The sequence below is a fragment of the Dendropsophus ebraccatus genome, chromosome 9 (assembly GCF_027789765.1).
Source record: "Dendropsophus ebraccatus isolate aDenEbr1 chromosome 9, aDenEbr1.pat, whole genome shotgun sequence".
Classification (NCBI taxonomy): domain Eukaryota; kingdom Metazoa; phylum Chordata; class Amphibia; order Anura; family Hylidae; genus Dendropsophus; species Dendropsophus ebraccatus.
The window spans coordinates 27,616,288-27,637,385 of record NC_091462.1 but is presented as its reverse complement, the minus strand read 5'-3'; the positions used below and the strand labels follow the sequence as shown (position 1 = coordinate 27,637,385).

The following is a 21,098-nucleotide window of genomic DNA, read 5'->3' as shown; positions in this document are numbered from 1 at the left end:
CCAAGGTTTCCTGCCCCTGCTATAAAAGTAATAACTGCTGCAGAACATCTTTGCCTAGGACTGATGGTAACTTCTTGCCTATGCCAGGCTGTGCCAGGTCAGTGGCATGCACACAGTTAACCCCCATGCTATTCTCTCCATGCTGAGAATGAGCTGTGCCAGCTGCACACAAGGGGATGTCATCCAGGGGAGGGGGATGCTGCTGCAATAAGGGAGCCATGCTCTTCCCGCTGCCATGGAGCCTCCTATAGAGGCTGCGCTGTGTCTCTCTCTCCCCTCCTCCTCCTCCTCCTCCTCTCATAACATCACAAGCTGTGCCTCTAAGGCTCTGGAGGTGAGGAGGGGAAGGACAGAGACCCTCACAGTCCCTGCTTCAGGGGGGGAGGGGGGGCTCCAGCACCTGCATGTGCACTAGGGTACCACCACCACCCCAGGACCCCCCTTGTGCAGCATCCCTGGGCTCCATTGTTCAGTGCAGAATGCTTTGTGCACAAGAAGAGATGCTTCACATGATCCAGTGACAGCTCAGGAGGCAGCATTGTGCACAGTTGGGAAACTGAATTCCACTCAGTTCCAAAAATGCCTGTAAGAAGAGGACATGTGGCCCCACAGAACACATTTCTGGGAACCATCATCAGGAAATTTGAAGGGCAGAGTAAGTATAGGATTGCATGTATTACAGTATCTGTTTATTACAACTAGTGCATTATATGCTTATGACAACTAGTGCATTATATGCTTATTACAACTAGTGTATTATATGCTTATTACAACTAGTGTATTATATGCTTATTACAGCTAGTGCATTATATGCTTATTACAACTAGTGCATTATATGCTTATTACAACTAGTGCATTATATGCTTATTACAACTAGTGTATTATATGCTTATGACAACTAGTGCATTATATGCTTATTACAACTAGTGTATTATATGCTTATGACAACTAGTGCATTATATGCTTATTACAACTAGTGCATTATATGCTTATTACAGCTAGTGCATTATATGCTTATTACAACTAGTGCATTATATGCTTATTACAACTAGTGCATTATATGCTTATGACAACTAGTGCATTATATGCTTATTACAACTAGTGTATTATATGCTTATGACAACTAGTGCATTATATGCTTATGACTAGTGCATTATATGCTTATGACTAGTGCATTATATGCTTATTACAGCTAGTGCATTATATGCTTATTACAACTAGTGCATTATATGCTTATAACAACTAGTGCATTATATGCTTATTACAACTAGTGCATTATATGCTTATTACAACTAGTGCATTAGATGCTTATTACAGCTAGTGCATTATAAGCTTATTACAGCTAGTGCATTATATGCTTATTACAATTAGTACATTATATGCTTATGACAGCTAGTGCATTATATGCTTATTGCAACTAGTGTATTAGATGCTTATGACAACTAGTGCATTAGATGCTTATTACAGCTAGTGCATTGGATGCATATTGCAAGTTAGTGCATGTGACTGGTACATGTATACTAGGATTGCATTGAGATGCAGTGTGACAACTTTATAATGACACTAGGATGCATGCATGCATGGCGCTGTGTGGGCTTCTACTACTTGCAACAAGCACTAGGGCAGGGAACCTTGGCTCTCCGGCTGTTGCAAAACTACAACTCCCATCATGCTGGTTGTCCAGGCATGATGGGAGTTGTAGTTTTGCAACAGCCGGAGAGCCAAGGTTCCCTACCCCTGCCCTAGGGGAATGGACTTTGTTGTGGTTTTATATATAGGAGATTAAGTTGGCTTTGAAGAATTAAGTGTTGCAGGTTTATGAATGAAGAAATGGGAAAGGTGCTGTATATAGTCCAGGTATGCTCCGTAGCGGTGCAATGTAATACAGCATCCCTCCTGCATGGGTTATGTAACAATGCACTAGGCGAGATCGGACAGCTATATACAGGAATTACCCATCAGTCACATATCAGCAGTCTGACTGAGCAAAGACTATATTTAGCCCTGTAGATAGATCATACAAACTAAAAATACAGGTATATTTACCCCTATTATACACATGGACGTCCTATAGGAACATACTGTATGCTTCACATCTATAGTGGAGCTGAGTTTGTTATTTAGTATAGCTTATAATATCACAATTGTTATTTGTGCACTGTATCTTAATTGACGTATTCAGCTCTGCTACATTTGCACTTATACTGTATATTAGTGGGTTTTTTTTGGACCGTCATAGGGATCAGTGTACAGTATCCCAGTGATGGTAATGGAAGCTGTAAACAAATAGGACTTCCAGTGAATGTGCAAATCCCATAAACGTAAGCACAAGTGGCCTTTTCCAGTTGGATGCAATGCTAAAAAGTCACTGAATAATTGGATGCCTTCAAAGCCAGAGGATGATGAGATTCCAGGCAGCGTACAGCAGCCCAGTGTGTATACATAGGTCATTAAAGTGCAATGCATATCATATACGGTACAGAAACTTCAGGGAGGTTTGCGTTACAGTGTGTTTAGTATCTCCAAATGCCATGTAAATAACATGCAGGTACTCCTGACAGCCGCGTCTTCTAGGAGCTCGCAGCAGGCGTACCACATCTGGCATCAATCAGGCTTCAGGTTATTATAGGCGACTCATTCATTTGATAGAATTTATGTAGTTGGAGGGATGATGGACATCACAGTCTGTTGTCTTGTCCTATACTGGGAAGTGATGAGACGCAAAATCCACAAAAATATTTATATTTAACAACTTAAAGTTTTAGAAGCAAATTTTATCCAGTGCCCTGAGGTCAATTATCAACAGTCTGGATTATTGGACAGCCATGGGCAGGTATAAAGCATACAGGGGTAGCAAGACCCCCAAAGAATGATGGCATCTATCTATCTATCTATCTATCTATCTATCTATCTATCTATCTATTTTATATCTCACATGTATTATTTATTTAGTGCAACTGAAGATACATACATAATTTATATATCATCTATCTATCTATCTATCTATCTAGATACAGGAGGAAGCCGCACGTCCAAAACCTCATGGAGCGGGTGCTGTATAAAGTCAGTCCCCCGGCCCGGGGATCCCCAAAAATATCCAAAGATGTTCTGCAGCACACCAGCATATGTGGAAAAGGTGGTTGTTTATTGCAAGAAAGTGCAAGGGTTACAGAGATGCGACGTTTCGACCCTCTCATAGGGTCATTATCAAGGGTCGAAATGTCGCATCTCTGTAATCCTTGCACTTTCTTGCAATAAACAACCACCTTTTCCACATATGCTGGTGTGCTGCAGAACATCTTTGGATATCTATCTATCTATCTATCTATCTATCTAGCAGGAAAAAAAATTATCAACAATCTGACTATACACAATATGCAAAAAGGCCGCAACAGCGCACATGTCCAGACCTGGTATGAGTCCCTCTGTACAATACTTACAATCATAGCCATCACTGTACTTGGTTATTGTAGGAAATCCCATAAAAAGTAATAGATCCAAGTGATATCTAACAGGGTAACTATATACAGTATACACAAAGGCCACAGCTTCCATAACACACACAAAAAAAGAAAATTTATTGACCTAATTTTCTCTTGCATCATATTGTGATATACTGCAGCCTTTTTATGTATTATATATTATATATTTATAATGTATCTTATATCTGTCTGTGTAGCTCTATCTCCTATTATCTATCTCCTATCTATCTATCTATCTCCTTCCTTCCTATCTATCTATCTATCTATCTATCTATCTATCTATCTATCTATCTCCTATTATCTATCTCCTATTATCTATCTTCTATCTATCTATCTATCTATCTATCTATCTATCTATCTATCTATTATCTATCTATCTATCTATCTATCTATCTATCTATCTCCTATTATCTATCTCCTATCTATCTATCTATCTAGACAAAAAACTAAAGGTGCAACAGCAACCCACAGGTGTAAGGGCCTACCCTATATACTCCTCCCAGCGCACACAAGGTAAACACCTGCTCTGTAGATATTAAAAATTTATATTATATTAATTATATATTATATATTAATATAATTTTAATTTTTTTTTTTTTGAAAAGTGAGGATCTTAGCAAACTATTTGATCAAACAGAGTGTACCATGTCGCCAACGTTAAGGCGTCCTCGAGACATGGTCCCTACTCTAGCATTTTCACACTAGCAATGGCCTCTCCTGGGCTGAATAAGCCTACAACTAGGCAGATAGGAGCCAAATGATCTCTTTTATAGCAGCCTTGAGACATGGGTGGAGTGCAGGCCAACAGGAGGTAGCCACACACCCCACATACAACAGAAAAAAAGGGAAATTTTGGCAGCACATCTATGACTCTGTTCACACTGCAGGCTGCAAGCTGCTTGTGGCTTAAGTACATACAAAAAACAAAAGGTGCAACAGCAACCCACAGGTGTAAGGGCTTACCGTATATACTCCTCCCAGCGTACACACGGTGTATCTATCTATCTACTATCTATCTATCTATCTATCTATCTCCTATCTATCTATCTATCTATCTAGAAAAAAGGGGAGAAGCCGCACCTCCGGTTTCAGATGGTGGGTGCTGTACGGAGTAAGTCCCTGGGCTCGGGATCCCAACAGATATCGAAGAAAATTCCGCAGCACACCAGCTTGTAGTGAAAAAGGGGTAGTATTTATTGCAAGTAGCAAAAACACAGAAGGGATGCAACGTTTCCGTCTACTCCAAGACCATTATCAAGCATGCTTGATAATGGTCTTGGAGTAGACGGAAACGTTGCATCCCTTCTGTGTTTTTGCTACTTGCAATAAATACTACCCCTTTTTCACTACAAGCTGGTGTGCTGCGGAATTTTCTTCGATATCTATCTATCTATCTATCTATATATCTCCTATCTATCTATCTATCTATCTATCTATCTATCTATCTCCTATCTATCTATCTATCTATCTATCTATCTATCTATCTATCTATCTATCATCTATCTACAGTAGTACCTTTCTACACACTGATAATCGGCTCCTCACATGTAGCGTTATGTACACTATATGTATAATGCATGTACTGTATTTATGTGAGATGGGTGTCATATAACCACAGCACACCACATGGGGATTGTTTCTCTCTCTATATACCACCAGAGGCTTTCCTGAATGTAACACAAGCACAACCAGGGCCTGTTCACATCCCTGTTTACTCTACTTTATGTATCATATACACTCAGCATGTATCCGTAGGCCCCTATTCACCTGGAATGTGCCAAAAGACTGTCTTTACACATTGGCACCCCTTTTTGTATAGTAGACTATGCTAGTCTGTATATAGTAAAAAAAAAGAAAAAAAAAAGAAAAAAAGTTGTATATCTATATCTATCTATCTATCTATTAATATATATATATATATATATATATATATATATATATATATATATATATATATTTAGAGAGAGAGAGAGAGAGAGAGAGAGAGAGAGATCCTGTAAATCTTCCACTAGATCAGTACAGATTATTTCCCTGCGGCTCTCTGGTTGGTTCAGTTCTCCCTTGTGAGGTCGCACAGAATTTAGCAGGTGTCAAAAGACACTTAACAAACTGTCCCGCTTCTTGACAAAATAAGACCGACCTCTAAGAAGGACACATTCAATTTCCCATATCCCCATATAGATCTGCGTACCCCTAAGACTATGATTATATTCTGTGCTGAATATTAATAGTACAGTTCAAGTAACCCATATGACACAACCCGAGTACAGTACCATAGGGTTCATCCAAGGGTATGTTGCCATGTTGCTTTAAATCTGACACTTATGTCTGACCGCAGATTTCTGGGACAGATGTGGTTCCAGATGTAGTTCGCATGGAGATTGTCCTATAGTCATTTATCATATATGTGTATAACTATATTATTTCTATTGGTCTCACAGCCGACCTAATGATGGCAACATTGTCTATATATCATTACCTATAGAGATTCCTGTGCTGCAGATATGTCAGTTTGCACCGCGCTCCTGGTATTCTGTTCATGTCAATGTAACATGCAGGCAGTCTTACGAAGCCGATGTTATTGGTCTGTGAGATTGTACGTGCCCTGGTAATGCATGATAACAGGCTGAGTGTTAGTCACGGCTTTTACCCAGGAAGATTGTAGAGATTGTTTGTAGAGGGAGATTTAAAGAGGGCGACTTCCATGGGAACCAGGTTATAGACTATAAATTATGGTATAGGAACACACCAGCGTGCAGTGGATGTATTTATGTGAACACACCGTGATGCTATATAATCAGGCTGTCAAAACATCATCCGCAAATAAATTCTTCTGCCTCGTGGAATCGGAAGTGGATGGAGATTTGTTTGTATCATTTTATTATTTTCCATATGCGCCACTTACCATTAGGGCATATGCACATGGAGAAAACCTCACCTGTATGCTTTGCTGCCCTGCGGCTTTCTCTGACCTGTGTTTAGCAGCAGCAGGGGTGCTGTCCTTAAACTTCGAGTGATTTCAATGGGAGCGTCAGAGTAACACCTTTTTTTTTTTTCAACATGGTCCATCATCTCCTATTGGTATAAGTGGGAGCAGATGTTTTTTTTTTTTTAAAGGGGAACTATTAGCAAGTTAGACTAATCTATACTGCTGAGCACATTAAGGAGGAAGGTATGTCTCTTACCTTCCTCCTCGGCCCCCGGTCCAGCGCTATTAGGGTCCAGATCACCCTCAGGAGCACTGCAGTGTCTTCCGGCCCACCCCTCCATTGATTATCATTAAAAGGGGTGGGCTAACAGTGCAGGACTAACAGCACGGGATTGGCGCAGAGGAGGAAGGTAAGACACATACCTTCCTCCTCACCGTCTCCAGTGCTATAGGGTACTATTATCAGGTTAGATTCAGCTAACCTGCCTATAGTTCCCCTTTAAAGAAGAGGTCCTGTGAAAATAGGGGTGCGCGATATAATAAAGAATATTTACTTTATAGAATATTTACCTGCCCCCATACCCCCTTAGTGCCGCTCTCACCACTCTCGGACAGCCGTCGTATATCATCATCTCCTGACTTCCTGGTACATCATGGCCCCAGGTCGTGATGCTGCAAGGCACAGCCCCCCTGATGGATTGCCCGCTCAGTGTCCTGCCCCAGTCACCCAGTCAGGCTGAGCAGGCAATCCATCAGCTGGGTACATGACGTTGTAGCAGCAGGAGGTGTGGTAGGTTGGTGACTGTCAGATATCAGTAAGGCTGCGCTGCAGGGGGTAGGTAAGTATACATTCTTTATTGTGTTCCTGCACCATCAACCCCCCCCCCCCCCCACCTGCTGGTGATTTTGTTATTTTTGCAGGACTTCTCCTTTAAGTGAAAGTGTGCCGATTTATGGATCAAAAACCATCTAATCTAAGCCCAATCTAATCTATTATATGTATTCCCCACCACTATCCCTTAGTAACAGGTGTCAGGTGTCCGTCATGTTGGGTTTCATCCGGCCCAATCTATTTGTTATCGGGGAGATATGTCACTACCAGAGGTGTCTGGTAGCGTCTTTCTCTGCACCACTCATTGAGAATACATGTATATGTGTATGTGAGGATTAGGAGAGATAGCTGTCAACTGAACAAACGCTTGGCAGACTGGTGCCTAAAACGTACAGCCGTCTTTAGTTGAGAGAGAAAAAGGGTGATTTACTTTGCAGTTTATGATGGAAAAGTTGTGTGTGCCTAATGACCTGTGACTAGGTGTGGATTTCACAGTGTGTCGCTGTCACATTACAGTATGCTGTGTGCCGCAACACAACTGTCATTACATGTAATGTCACACGGCCAAACTTGTAATATATATGCAAAAGAAGAGTCTGTGGAGCCTCATTTAAGAGTCTCAAAAAAACTGGACTAGCCAGATATCCCTCCGGGAAGGACCCAGTCTGTTTCTCTTGCTGATGAGGGGCAACACCCCACCCCCCCACCCCACCCCGAAACAGCTGTCTGTGGATGGATACGTGGCCTTGGTTTTTCCCTTGTCATTACATTGACTTAAAAGGCCACGTAATATGGTGGTTTCCTTACAGGAGCCCCCCCCCCTTGGCTGGTCCTTCCCGGAGGGATATCTGGCTAGTCCTGTGTTTCGAGACTCTTAAATGAGCCTCCTTGGGCTCTTCTTTTGCATATTCATGTTTCCCAGGGAGCAATGCACCTTGGATTTCACTGTATTGAGCGCTTTAACCGTCAGCCGACAGTGTTATCCTTTCGCTGGACTCCCTGAGATCAGCGATCTGTTTCTCATAAAGTTGTAATGTAGTCCTCACCTACTCTATTAGCAACCAGCAAACTTGTTACGGAAACTTTCAAAATAAAGAGGTTGTCCCAAAAATAAAATTTATTACCTACCTATAAGATGTAGGTAATAATATTGAGCAAATAGTATAGTGTTGAGCAAATTTGCTGAGCATTTGGGTTCATCTAAACCGGAACGATTAGGATTTGACTCCCAGTGGCAGGAGAAGTTGGATTCAGTCCTAGGGATGATGGATGCAGCCCAGGGCTGTATACATGTTTTTCAGGATTTCCTAGGGCTGAATCTAACTTCTCCAGCACTCAGGAGTCAAATGCTGAGCACTCGGGTTCCGATGATCCTGAACACTCAGAAAATTCGCTCACCACTCATTTCGCTCATAAACTAACTAATCGGTGGGGGTCCGATTGCTGGGAACCCCACCAATCGTGAGTAAGGAGGTCTTTTTTATTGAGATGAATAGAGCAACAGTGCACATCCCCAGATGCTGAACGTGAATATATGAACTTATAGTCCTCATCATTAGAACGGCCCAGAATAAATTCTTTCTTATAACAAATCTCTAAGGACACATTTTTTTTCAGGGTCATACTTTAGCTTTTTATTAATAGTGAAACTGTCACAGATGTAAAATAAATAGTTATCCCAATAGAGCTGCAATAAAGCTGCCCTTCCTGCCAAGTAGAAAAATACCGAGATCTCTGGAAGTAAAAACAACCACTAGACTGGCAAACTATAAAAAAAGAGGTCTTTAGGTGGTGGAAAACTGAAAAGAAACCCATACAAGAGTGCTAAAGCCCACCGGTGATATTTAGCAGCATGTGATAGTATTATTTAGAACTACAGTATAACTGCAGTATAATATGGGACGTACTGTACAGTATGTGGCAGTATTATGTATCAGGAACATGGCAGAGCTTATACTGTATGTACATATGTGGATAGAAAAAAAGATGCTACATGTGCAGGTAGCCATAATATATAAGTGAAAATTGTGCAAGATGCAACCTCACCTGGACGAGCCCTACACTGTTAGGCACAACTCTTAATGTACACTTGTAGTCACAAATCAAAGGGTTGCTGCCGGCCATCTTCCAATTCCCCAGATGGATGATCGGTAAAATATAGGCCTTCAACAAGCAGAAGAAAACTGGTGGATCCCGTTCGGCACCAAACTCTTGTTTAAAAAAAACAGCCCGCTTCCTCCGTTAGTGAGAGAGACGGCTCACCGCTTCTGTACTCCATGCACACTACAGGCCATGTTTACGCATTGTATAACACCGGCCGTTCTGTGACCCGCTCAGTACTGGCCGGATGATCTTCATTTCTGGTAAATTCGGATCTTAATTCACCGATGCACACAATGGAGCGTGCGGCCGAAGCCGCATGCTCCTTTTTGGGAACAGACTTGTTCTGTGCGGCCGCTATTCAGTGAACATCGGCGGCAGAAAACTGACATGTCAGTTTTTCATGCGGCCGGATGAAATTCCATTCATTTAAATACAACGTACGTTTAGCATAAATCACAGCCGTTGTTGCAATTTATGCTTAACATACATTGTGTGAACATTGCCTTAAGCCGCGAGCCGTCTCTCTTACTAACAGAGGAACCGGGCTGGTTTTTCAAACAACAGTTTGGTGCCAAACAGGATCCACCAGTTTTCTTCTGATTGTTGACGTCCTAGAGTTTATATGTAGGTATACAGAGTTCCCTCCATTTCAAAGTGAGGTGTAAACACTGTGTACCGCTACATTATCTTTATGGAAACATATCATGGAAGCAACGCTGATTTTAAGTTTGGAGCCTAAGCCTTTAACCAGCAAGTTATCCACAACGTATTGGACAGCATCTTTTAGAAATGCTGAGCAGATTGGCATTTTTGCTATTTATGTGAATCTCTGAACATTCTGGGCTAAAGAGTCCAGTGGGCGGTCCTAATTAATGAATAATAGCCTTGTGTATATTCACACTTAAACAGGGAAAGCTATTTGTATATTAAGCAATATGCAAATTAGCTGTTTTGTTGCACCGACCCCTAGTTCACTGGTCCATCCGCCCGAGCCTCTGTGTTTACACCTTCTAATCATGTGACTCCCCTGTCGTAACATAGCTGTAACAGGGGTGTCAATCCCACGGCCCTCTAGCTGTTGCAAAATTACAATTCCTATTATGTTTGAACAACCTAAGGGTCCTATTCCACGGGCCAATGGGGGCCCGATCAATAATGTAAACGAGCGCCGATCTTCTAGATTGACGCTCGTTTACTGGGCCTATTACACGTCCCGATAACCTTTTAGCAAGAGCTGCAGGGACATCGTTACCGATGTCCTTGCAGCCCTTGTTTAAACACCATACATTACCTAGACATGTTGCAGGTCTTCTCCTGCACTCCTTCTTTACTCCCGGTCCCGCGTGTGGCAGCAGTTTCTGTGCGGCCTGTCTGAGCTGACAGACCGCTTAGCCAATCACTGGCCGTGGCGGTCCTGGCCAGTGATTGGCTGAGCGGTCTGTCAGCTAAGACAGGCCGCACCAAAGCTGCTGCTGCGCTTGGGACCGGGAGTAAAGAAGGAGCGCAGGAGAAGACCTGCAACATGTTTTGGTAATGTATGGTGCTTGTGAAATCGTCGGTCAACAGTCACGCACCGCTATTCCATGCATTGATACGCGGTCGGTGCTCGATGGTTTTAGGTTTAAACCTAAATAAACGATCCGCTGATGACACGATCATCAACTGATCGATGTCTCTATTCCACGGAGCGATAATTGGCCGAATCGGGCCAATTCAGCCGATTATCATTCCGGAATAGGCCGGAAGTATGATGGGAATTGTAATTTTTCAAACAAGTCTTTTTATCCCATTCGAGTCATAGTAACCATTTCTTTTGTGTTATTTTATTTAGAGATGTCATTATTTTATTTAAGCAGGAAAAAAAAATGTTCGACTTACTTTTGTCACGGAACAGAATGACTCTGCCAAAGTGATTTATATCTATTGACACAGTGGAGGAGCGAGAACGGGGCTGCTGATTGTGATAGAATATTACCGTTATTCAGATGGAAATTGATACATTTCATTGCCGGCTGTATAAACTTTATCACATTCTTGATTCCATTCCAGCACAACCTGGCAAATGTGACAATCACTAATTCTCTCGCTAAGTCTTATTAATACAAGTGACAATGGAAAATGAAGGCAGACGGATGATTTCATTAGGTTTATATACCCGAATGCATCAGGGGAGTCTATTTATCTTTTAATGAATCAGCGTCAAGAAAAACTTTCTAAGGGTGTCCTCACACACAGTTTTTGTCTTGGGTTGTAGCACTGCTCCCGGCCGGCCTCTCCCTCTGTCTTCCACCTGTAGCGGTCTCACAAGTGACATCACTTGTAGAGATGATCGAACAGCGCTGATGTTCAGGTTCATACGAACTTGAACCATCACTATTTGACTCCCGCAGTCTTCCCTTTCCGAGTCAGGCCTGGAAAACAGGAGTACAACCTATGGCCCAGGCTGTATTCCTGTTTTCCAGGCGGTACTTTGGCTGTCTCCAGCTTTCCCACAGAACGGGAAGACTGCGGGAGTCAAATACCGATGGTTCGAGTTCGTACGAACCTTAACATTGGCACTGTTGGATCATCTCTAACCACTTGTGCACGTCAATGCTGGGGGGAGAGAGCAGCCTCTTGTGGCTGGAGATATAATGCTGCCTAAGGCCAGAAGAGTGATTGACAGGGCCAGGATCCAACTGTTCCCAACACTGTCAAACATAGCCTCAGTAACTGTATGCACGGAGCGTGTACAGTCAAAGGGCCAACATCAGCACCAGGTGGCACGTACAATGAATGGCGGTACATACAGTGTTGTATGTCCCGTAGTCAGTTAACATTTGCTGGTACAGTACATACAACCCACCACCTCAGCTCACCTCTGGAGCATCCGGTCTAGGTAATGAACAGCAGTGATGGAACAGTAACCACTCACATTCACCTGCTAAATGACACCCAGACGTATTTGCCTCCGAGCACTGCCGTACTTAGATGTCGCGTCGAACTCAACAGAAATTGACACGTTGCAGATTTCCATGTGAAAACAATCTGCATCACGCGGATGAGATTTGTAAAATCTAATCCATGTGCCTAGTAATGTTATGTGATGGTTTGTTATTTTTCCTACGCAAATAATGTGTGAATTTGCCCCAATTCTACACGTTCTCCTATTAACACTATTTATCACCTATTAATAGGATAACTCCCCAGGGCCCAATGAGCATTGCAGAGCCCCATACAATCTGGTGATAAAAATTGCTGTGTTATGTGCCAACGTATTGTGTAGCTCTGTAGAGAGACCGTCATCACTTCCAGCCTAATTTTCCTATTTCAGGCACAATAGGTTCTGGCAAACATTGGGAGCACAAGCAAACTATATGAAAATGTTGTCCTTGGCCGGATTGTAACCCCAGTCCTAACCACTGAGTCAGGGGGCCAGGACAAGTGTGCCGCCTCATTTACCTCCTGTGGATAGCTCATCAGTCTGTTTGCCCGGAACCCCCTTTCATAAGCGTTATGTATAGCATAAATGTAAAAAGCTGAAAGAAAACTGAGCCGATCATTCCTGAAGTGCTAACATAATAAAACCATTAAATCAAGGGCATTGTGAAAATAAGCGGCTTGGATAAGCGGCTTCTCGGGAATGTATCCCTTGTGTCTGGGTATCTAAGGTCAGGTAATTAGATTGTGAGCTCCTATGGGGTAAAAACGGATGTGAATAAATACAGTCTCAGCAGAGGGATCTTTAATGATTTATCACTTTATAAAAATAATTGCTAATAAATGTGAGACCACATGCAAGTGTAGTTTTGTAGGGCACACAACAGATCGGACTGCTATCCTGAAATAGAGGTCATGTCATATACATTTGTAGATGGAGATAGGTGACAACAAAAACAAGCTCAATCCTTATTTTTTTTTTTTTGGATCAAAGCTCTGTGGGGGCTGTGTAACCTTATAGACCCTGTATGGTCCTGTTTGTCTTCAGGGAAGTCTGGGTTGGATAGTAGCCCCACCCCTGTTTACGCCCCAGAGGCACTTCTGATTCTGATTTGTGATAGTTTTGATTGGTGTCAAACTTATGACCCTACAGCTGATGCAAAACTATAATTCTCATCATGCCTGGACAGCCAAAGCTAAAGTTTTTTGCTATTGCTCCCGCCTAGCCACAGTCCTACTCCACGCTGATGAGGTGCAACACCCAGAAACAGCTGTCTGTGGATGGGTGCCCGGCTTTGGCATTACCTTTGTCATATCCTTAGGGTACTATTACACGAAGCAATTTTTGTCAACTAACGATTAACGATAACCAATCTCAAACGACCGCTATTTCAAACGACCTGAAATCGCTCACCCAAGTACACGGAACGATGATTGTTACTTATGATTGTTCTTGTGGCCGTCTTGCCGTCACTATTGCGTTCGTCGCCACTGTGAATGACCGAACGACGTCTTATTCCATGTGAACGATTAGCAAACGAGCAACGATAAAAATAGGTCCAGGTCTCATTAAGCGATCAACAATTTCTCGTTGGTCGTTTAATCGTTAACTGCTATTCAACCGAACGATTATCGATTTGTTCAGAACAATTTAACGATCATCCGAACGATAATCGTCCTGTGGAATTGGGCCCTTAGACTCGTAATTAAGTTGGATATTGACTAAAAGGGCCACTTAATATGATGGTTTTGATGGTCTCCTTACTGGAGCCACCCCTTTGCTAGGTACTTCCCTGGAGGAATACCTGGCTAATCCCATGTTACGAGACTCTTAAATGAGGCTTAAAGCTTTAGCTTTGGCTGTCCGGGCATGACAGCCTGGAACAGCTGGAGGAGCGCAAGTTTGACACCTATGGTTTATGGAACATGCAACATAATCAAACCTTATTGTTGATTTTCCTCTAACTATAATTTCTGTTTCCTTTACAGATAAAAAATTCATCATTGCAAACGCCAGGGTACAGAACTGTGCAATTATTTACTGCAATGATGGATTCTGCGAGATGACGGGATTCTCGAGGCCAGATGTCATGCAGAAACCATGCACTTGTGACTTCTTACATGGGCCGGAGACCAAAAGACATGATATCGCCCAAATAGCTCAAGCCTTGCTGGGGTCGGAAGAACGGAGAGTGGAGGTCACCTATTATCATAAAGATGGTAAGGCCAGCAAACAAGTTCTCTTAAATTGACCTCTATATTTAAAGTCCTATTGATTGATCTATATAAGTCCGTCAATGGCTTGTTCCCGCAATGTGTTGATGTTCCTTTAATGGTTGTTGTGTTTAAAGCCATCCTGAGGGACCAACTATGGGACAGGATGTAAGGGAAGTGCATCAATAGAGGTCAATGGCTTAGAAATCATTATTCATTAGTCTTTATTACCTGTTATTTTGTGCACTTTGTATCTTTATCTTGGTGATTGAGGTTTGGGCTGCAACATACCCATCGGTATCACATTTACTATTGGAAGTGAAAATTTAAAGGCAACAATTATGTTACTTGAAGTTCTTGTTATTCCTAAAGGTTTTGTCTGCTTTTTTTTCTCAATTCCTGGTGTCACACAAAAATTTGCTTATTGCTCTACAGCAATAAGTGTTCAACTTCCCTGCAGTGCCTCCACAGGCGAAATTAAGTATTGCAGGGTGCCAGTAAAAATCAATGGACTGTCTGTAGAATGGGACTCTTTTTGTAACTGCTGTTTGCTATAGTAAATGGATTTCCCAGATATGGAATCTTCAAAGCCTTAGAAGGTTACATTTGGCGCACTTTCATGCAATACCAGGGATTGGTTAAAGGGGTTGTCCCATGATAACGAGTTAACCCTCCTGCCTGGTTCCCAACGATCAGATTGGAATTGTGGGACAACCTCTTTAAGAGGAGTCTGGTACAATAATAGTGCTAGGGCCCTATTACAACAAACGATTATAAGACGTACTTGGCCGATAATCGTTTGGTGTTGTAGGTCATGTTAAAAGGGAACGATTGTTGTCTTTAAAGCAACTCTGTCAGTAGGTTATTGGTGTCTTATCTTAGGGTAGCATAAACTAGTCACAGAGAAGCTGAACAGAATGATATATCACTTATGTTGTTCTCTGCAGCTGATTCGTAGATATCCTCCTGAATAACATGGACAAAAAGTAGGCCTATCCATTATGTGCGTGAGCCCAGTAGTCCTCAATATTCATGAGAAGCAGAAAACTCCACCCACTAGCTGCTGATTGGCAGTTATCTATCCATGCTGTGTATAGGAAGTCAACTGTCAATCAGCTACTGGAGGGCAGGGGGAGGGGTGTGGCAAGAATTCTATTCTCCTGCATATGAGGAGAACGGCTGAACAGAATGATAGAAGTAATACACTGATCTTTTCAGCATTTTAAGGCCTTATTTAAGGCATCATAAACTTAGTGACAGATTCCCTTTAAAAATGACCTATCAAAATGATGATAATACTGATAGCTCTCTTGAATGGGCCACCTGGATGAGCTAAAGATTGTCCGGGCCGCTCCTCCCACAGCTCCCCATGGCCCCTACCCTGCTACTCCCCGCACAATGTCTGTGCATATAATAACACAGACAGTGATACGGCAACAGGGAAGAAGTGAATGTTGATCTGACAGGTCGGCACTTGCTTCCTCCTCAATATCAGGATAGCCCTTACTGTTGGTACAAGGAGCACAAAGCCATATGTAGGTAAGGAACCCATTGACATGTCCTTATTATATGAGAAACAGGCCAGCACCTGCATGGATTTCTTTATCGGAACATTTGTTTTGTTAGGTTAGCTAAGTTCTAAAAAAGAGTCAAATACAATACAAATACAGCAAAATATAACATTTATACTATTTGTCAATGTTATTATCATGATTTATTGTAACTGTTCTTCAGGGACATGGTGTTCTGTGCAGCAGGACTGAAATATTGCTCCTGACATGTCATGTTCTACCTGAATGTACATTTCTCTGTGTATGGCAGAAAAGCATGCTGGAAAATGTTTTATGCATCTCGCTAACAGCCTGCGAAGCTATGACAATCCAAAGCGGCAATCTCTTGTATAAAATTACTGGTCATATAGAATGGGAAGTTATGTCACAATTGCTTTATGTTTATAGGTGTCTGACTTCCAGAACCCATTTTCATATGGCCTATTAGAATGTCTGAGTTAATAGAGAAGAGTCATTCGGTTTTTATTCAATATAGTAGATCGGGTTGAAGCTAGTGAGTCCCTCTTTTTGTGGAGGACTTGTCCTATCCTGCATTACTGAATTCAATGGGCACCTGCAATTCCTCATTTCTCCTGTGGAGGTGCTGCAGGGAAATTAAACACTTCCTACCAGGTTAACCTACAGCTGATCTCTGAGATCCTAGAAGTGAAGAAACACGATCAGATTATTTTTGTCGATCCTCTCTAACAGAAAGTGGGCTGTGCACTATTACGTATGTAAATAGTTTCTGGTTGTGTAAAGTTTTAATATTTTTGTTGTTGTTGTTTTATAGATGTTATTACTACAGCGTTTTAATGTGTAGACAGTATTATAAGTGTTTTGATGGATCAACACGATAAACAATAATGGGTTTGTAAATTCTAATCATAAAACAATGCATTTATTTCACGGACTAAGTAAATATTCATGTAAGTTTTGTTTCCTAAAATTTACGAGGAACATCAAAGCTTTCATAGTGTTATGGTCCTTTGAATAATTTTGTAGTAATATTGGCAAAGTTATTATTCAGAGTTGAAATAATTGTTACTTGGGTCAAGTGTGCTGGACAATTCATGTCATATTATAAAGTACCCTATAAATTGTTTTCATCGCTGTATGATGTTAAAGGGCACTCTTTTGGCTATGTTCACACTGAGTATGTTTCCGGCCGTAGTGCGAACCGCGTATATACGCACGTAGTTTTGAGGTTGATGCGTTCGCTTGAAAGTATACAATATACGCCCGCACAATGCACACTACGTATGAGCTTACGGCCGGATCGTATACGGCGCCATGAAAAATGAACAAGACCATTGTTTGAGGACGGAAATGTTGTAACTCACGGCCGTGGATTTCCATGCGGTCCCGTACGAAGTACTTATTTACCAAATTGAACTTGATTTTTCGATCCAAAAGGTTCTGTGTGGTTTACGGGGCTGGGCGAAGATTTCCAAGTAAATGACCTGCCTCAGATCACTTTGAAACAAGCAAGGGAAGCATTACTGTACTACGGGCGTATGTTCGCGGTTCGTACGCATCCGGACGTATATCTATTTTTCCCACGCCCGTAGTTTCAGCCGCACATGTACGGCGGCGTATGAAATGCGCCCGGACTTATACGCAGTGTGAACATAGCCTTAAACTGTATATTTTGTGTACTGGCTTTTGAGAGTTTACCTTACATATGTTTTTATATGTGATAACTTTTTTTTTTCAAACCAATGACTGGATCAGGTAGGGATGTCTGACAATTTTTTTTTTTATTTGTAAAAGTTCCCAGGCTGGACCAGAACTATAAAAAAAGTGTACTCACATGCCCAATCCCCAGTACTGCCATTAAGATGGTACCCGATCCTTGCTGCTGGTCTTTTCTTGACACAAGAACGTGCCCACTGTCAGGCACTGGGGCCCTGGTGTAGTGGTGACTACTCTCACTCTGTGATTGGCATAAGTGGCTTTTCCTTGTGTTGAGAGGAGACCAAACTGGAGTACCCAAAGAAAACTCAGATATTGCAGATATTATTCTTGGTGGGATGTGAACCCAGGAGCCCAGCAATACATAATAACAGTGCTAACCACTGAGAAACTATACAGCCTATAAAACTCTTTATAGCAGAGGACTGTTTTCATCCATTGACCTCTGGGTTATGGCCTCATCGCACTTCCACTGCGCCACTCTGCTGCCTGATTTGACCCATGAAATGGTCAGTGGTGTACATAGCTCTCTTAGTTTGAGTACTTTGAAATTGGCCCAAGATGGAGCTTCACTTTAGGCTGTGAAAGACGTAAAGTAACGGCGAATAACAGTTGTTATTTTAAAACAACGGGTGTTTTAAGCCTGTAACGACTGTTTTTTGCCAAAAATGATGGCCGTCCAATTTATACGGCTGTGTTTTCGACGGTGTGTCAACATAACCTTAACAAGTTCTTAGTATTAACACAATACATATGGGGCTAGGTTTAAAGTAGTTTGTCGACAATAAACTGATGGCATAAATATGTCAAAAATATCGAATTGACTGCAGTACGACCACCAGGGTCCTTCATCAATGCCTGGAGCAAATTGTCCTCAGCTATATCTAACGTCATCAATGTTCATGGTGATAAACTCCTTTAATATTTTCTATTGAATTTATAAACTATAATTTAATATGTGTAACATTTGGACTTGTTCAGTATGTTTTTTTCCGAAGGCTCTAAAATAAATAATTTGTAAAATGATTTATATACTTTGGAACTGATCATAATTTATAACTCGGCTGTAGACAATAATACATCTACTGTTTTTCTCAAATCAAGAGCTGTTCTAATGTGAGCCCCAGGCAGTATTTTCCTCCAGAGATCTCAATGGTAATCTAGCTTTGCTGACTAATCACTTAACAAAATTTGACACAGTGGACTCTGCGACGCCCTTGTTTGCTAGGCCGCCTCGGCGTGCAGGATTGCATTTTTCTCTGTGGCTATTTTTTTTTCTTATTTTTTTATTCTTACCTCCCATAAATTGTGCTGCCAAACATCTAGTTCACGGCACGGAAATAAATTGAGCACTTTATGTCAGTTTTAGATTTCCTTTATTTTGAACAGTGAAGCGTAAAAGAGAATTGCCCATTTGTAACAACTCAAATCTGTTCCTGCGTACAGCAACCAAACAAATTAGCTTTAATAGATGTGGTGTGAATGAATCTATTGAGAACAAATGCCTTGTTGGGTGACAGTAATGTTAAAATGATTGCCCAGGATTACAATTATGGGTCCACTATTTCCAAAAACATTGGTATGCCCATAGGAATGTCCATGGAAAATCCTTCTTACTACTTCTGGAGAACCTCTCTAAAGGGGTAGTGCAGCGCTCAACAATTATTCACAAAATAACACACATTACAAAGTTATACAACTTTGTAATGTGTGTTATGTATGTGAATGGCCCCCTTCCCTTTGTTTCCCCCCACCCACGCTAGACCCGGAAGTGTGGTGAATTATACTCACCGCATCTCGTGTGGACCCCCGTCCGCCATCTTGGGACAATAACGTAGTCTTCGGGAGGCAGGCCGAACCGCTCCATCCGTGCCTCATGCCAGCCCCCCTCTGCCGCGTCATAACTGTGCTCAGTCGTGATTGGCTGAGCACAGTTATGCTCAGCCAATCGCAGCTGAGCTGCTGATGACACGGCAGAGGGGGCTGGCAAGAGGGACGGCTGGAGCGGTTCAGCCAGCCTCCCGAAGACTACGTCATTGTCCCAAGATGGCGGACGGGGGTCAACACGAGATGTGGTGAGTATAATGCACCACACTTCCGGGTCTAGCGTGGGTGGGGGGAAACACGGGAAAGGGGGCAATTCACATACATAACATAAGTTGTATAACTTTGTAATGTGTGTTATTTTGGGAATAGTTGTTTAGCGCAGCACTACCTCTTTAAATAAGACCTGTAGCCAAAATAGCAGGTAAATAGCAGGTGATGGGTGTGAGTTTTAATGTGTCTTTCAGAAACTTATAGAATTTTTTTTGTTCTAATTTTTGTATATTTCATTTACACTTCACTGTAAGGAACAAAGGGGGAGATTTATCAAACATGGTGTAAAGTGAAACTGGCTCAGTTGCCCCTAGCAACCAATCAGATTCCACCTTTCATTCCTCACAGACTCTTTGGAAAATGAAAGGTGGAATCTGATTGGTTGCTAGGGGCGACTGAGCCAGTTCCACTTTACACCATGTTTGATAAATCTCCCCCAAAATGTACAAATATAGAACAAAAAATGCTTTCCCCCTAAGCTCCAGACGATCATTGCGCAAAGAATTGACCTGTTAATTCTTTGTGCGGAGAGTGGCGGGAGCGGAGGCACACGAGCCCTCTCATAAATAGGCAATGGCACACTGAGGTAGGCAGCATTTTGCCACATTTACTCAGTGTGAACATACCCTAATGATAGTGAATGGGATGAGGAGTTCACCTACAAAGCCATATATATATATATATATATATTTTTTTTTTAACTTGAACAACAATTATGCTCAATTCCTTTCAGTGCTCTGTCCCACTGACCCCTTATCCTTTCCCCAACTGTGGTAGGACCTAACCATTTTATGTGTTTGACCTTCTGTTATATCAATTTTCTGTACTACTTCTGTACTACTTCTGTACTACTGTATTGTTATCTGTATTGAACCACATACCCTGTAACAAAGATTGGCATATAAGGTGCCTTGCTCCTACCTTAGCAGGGCTGGGCATTTTTTGCTGTTTAAATGTTTTTGATCAAATGTTTTTAACCTTGGCATGGTTTGCACAATTTTACAATTGTGCAACGGATTGTACAATTTTTACAATTGTAGGTACGATAATATATATATATATATATATATATATATATATATATATATATATATATATATAAATAAATAAAAAAATTTTTTTTTTAAATACAGGATTTTTTTATGTGCAACTGATTGTATGCATGTGCTCCCCCCCCCCTTTTTTTTGGACTGTTGTTGTTTACATGCATGGGTATTGCACTAATGCATTAGTACCCGCTAAGGTCTCTGGTGATACCAGGTCTATTTCTTTCTTGT

The 21,098-nt window shown here is 41.7% G+C and overlaps 1 protein-coding gene across 3 annotated transcripts in view; it reads left to right on the top strand.

Annotated features, from left to right (window-relative positions):
- Positions 1-344: 344 nt before the first annotated feature.
- KCNH7 (potassium voltage-gated channel subfamily H member 7) overlaps positions 345-21,098 on the top strand; it is a 292,320-nt gene continuing 271,566 nt past the window's right edge. For all 3 annotated transcript variants that reach the window (XM_069985116.1, XM_069985114.1, XM_069985115.1), the window contains exons 1-2: positions 345-655; positions 14,255-14,485. In XM_069985116.1, the coding sequence (XP_069841217.1) occupies positions 580-655; positions 14,255-14,485 (307 nt within the window). In that variant the 5' untranslated portion in view covers positions 345-579. The remainder of the gene's footprint in view (positions 656-14,254; positions 14,486-21,098) is intronic.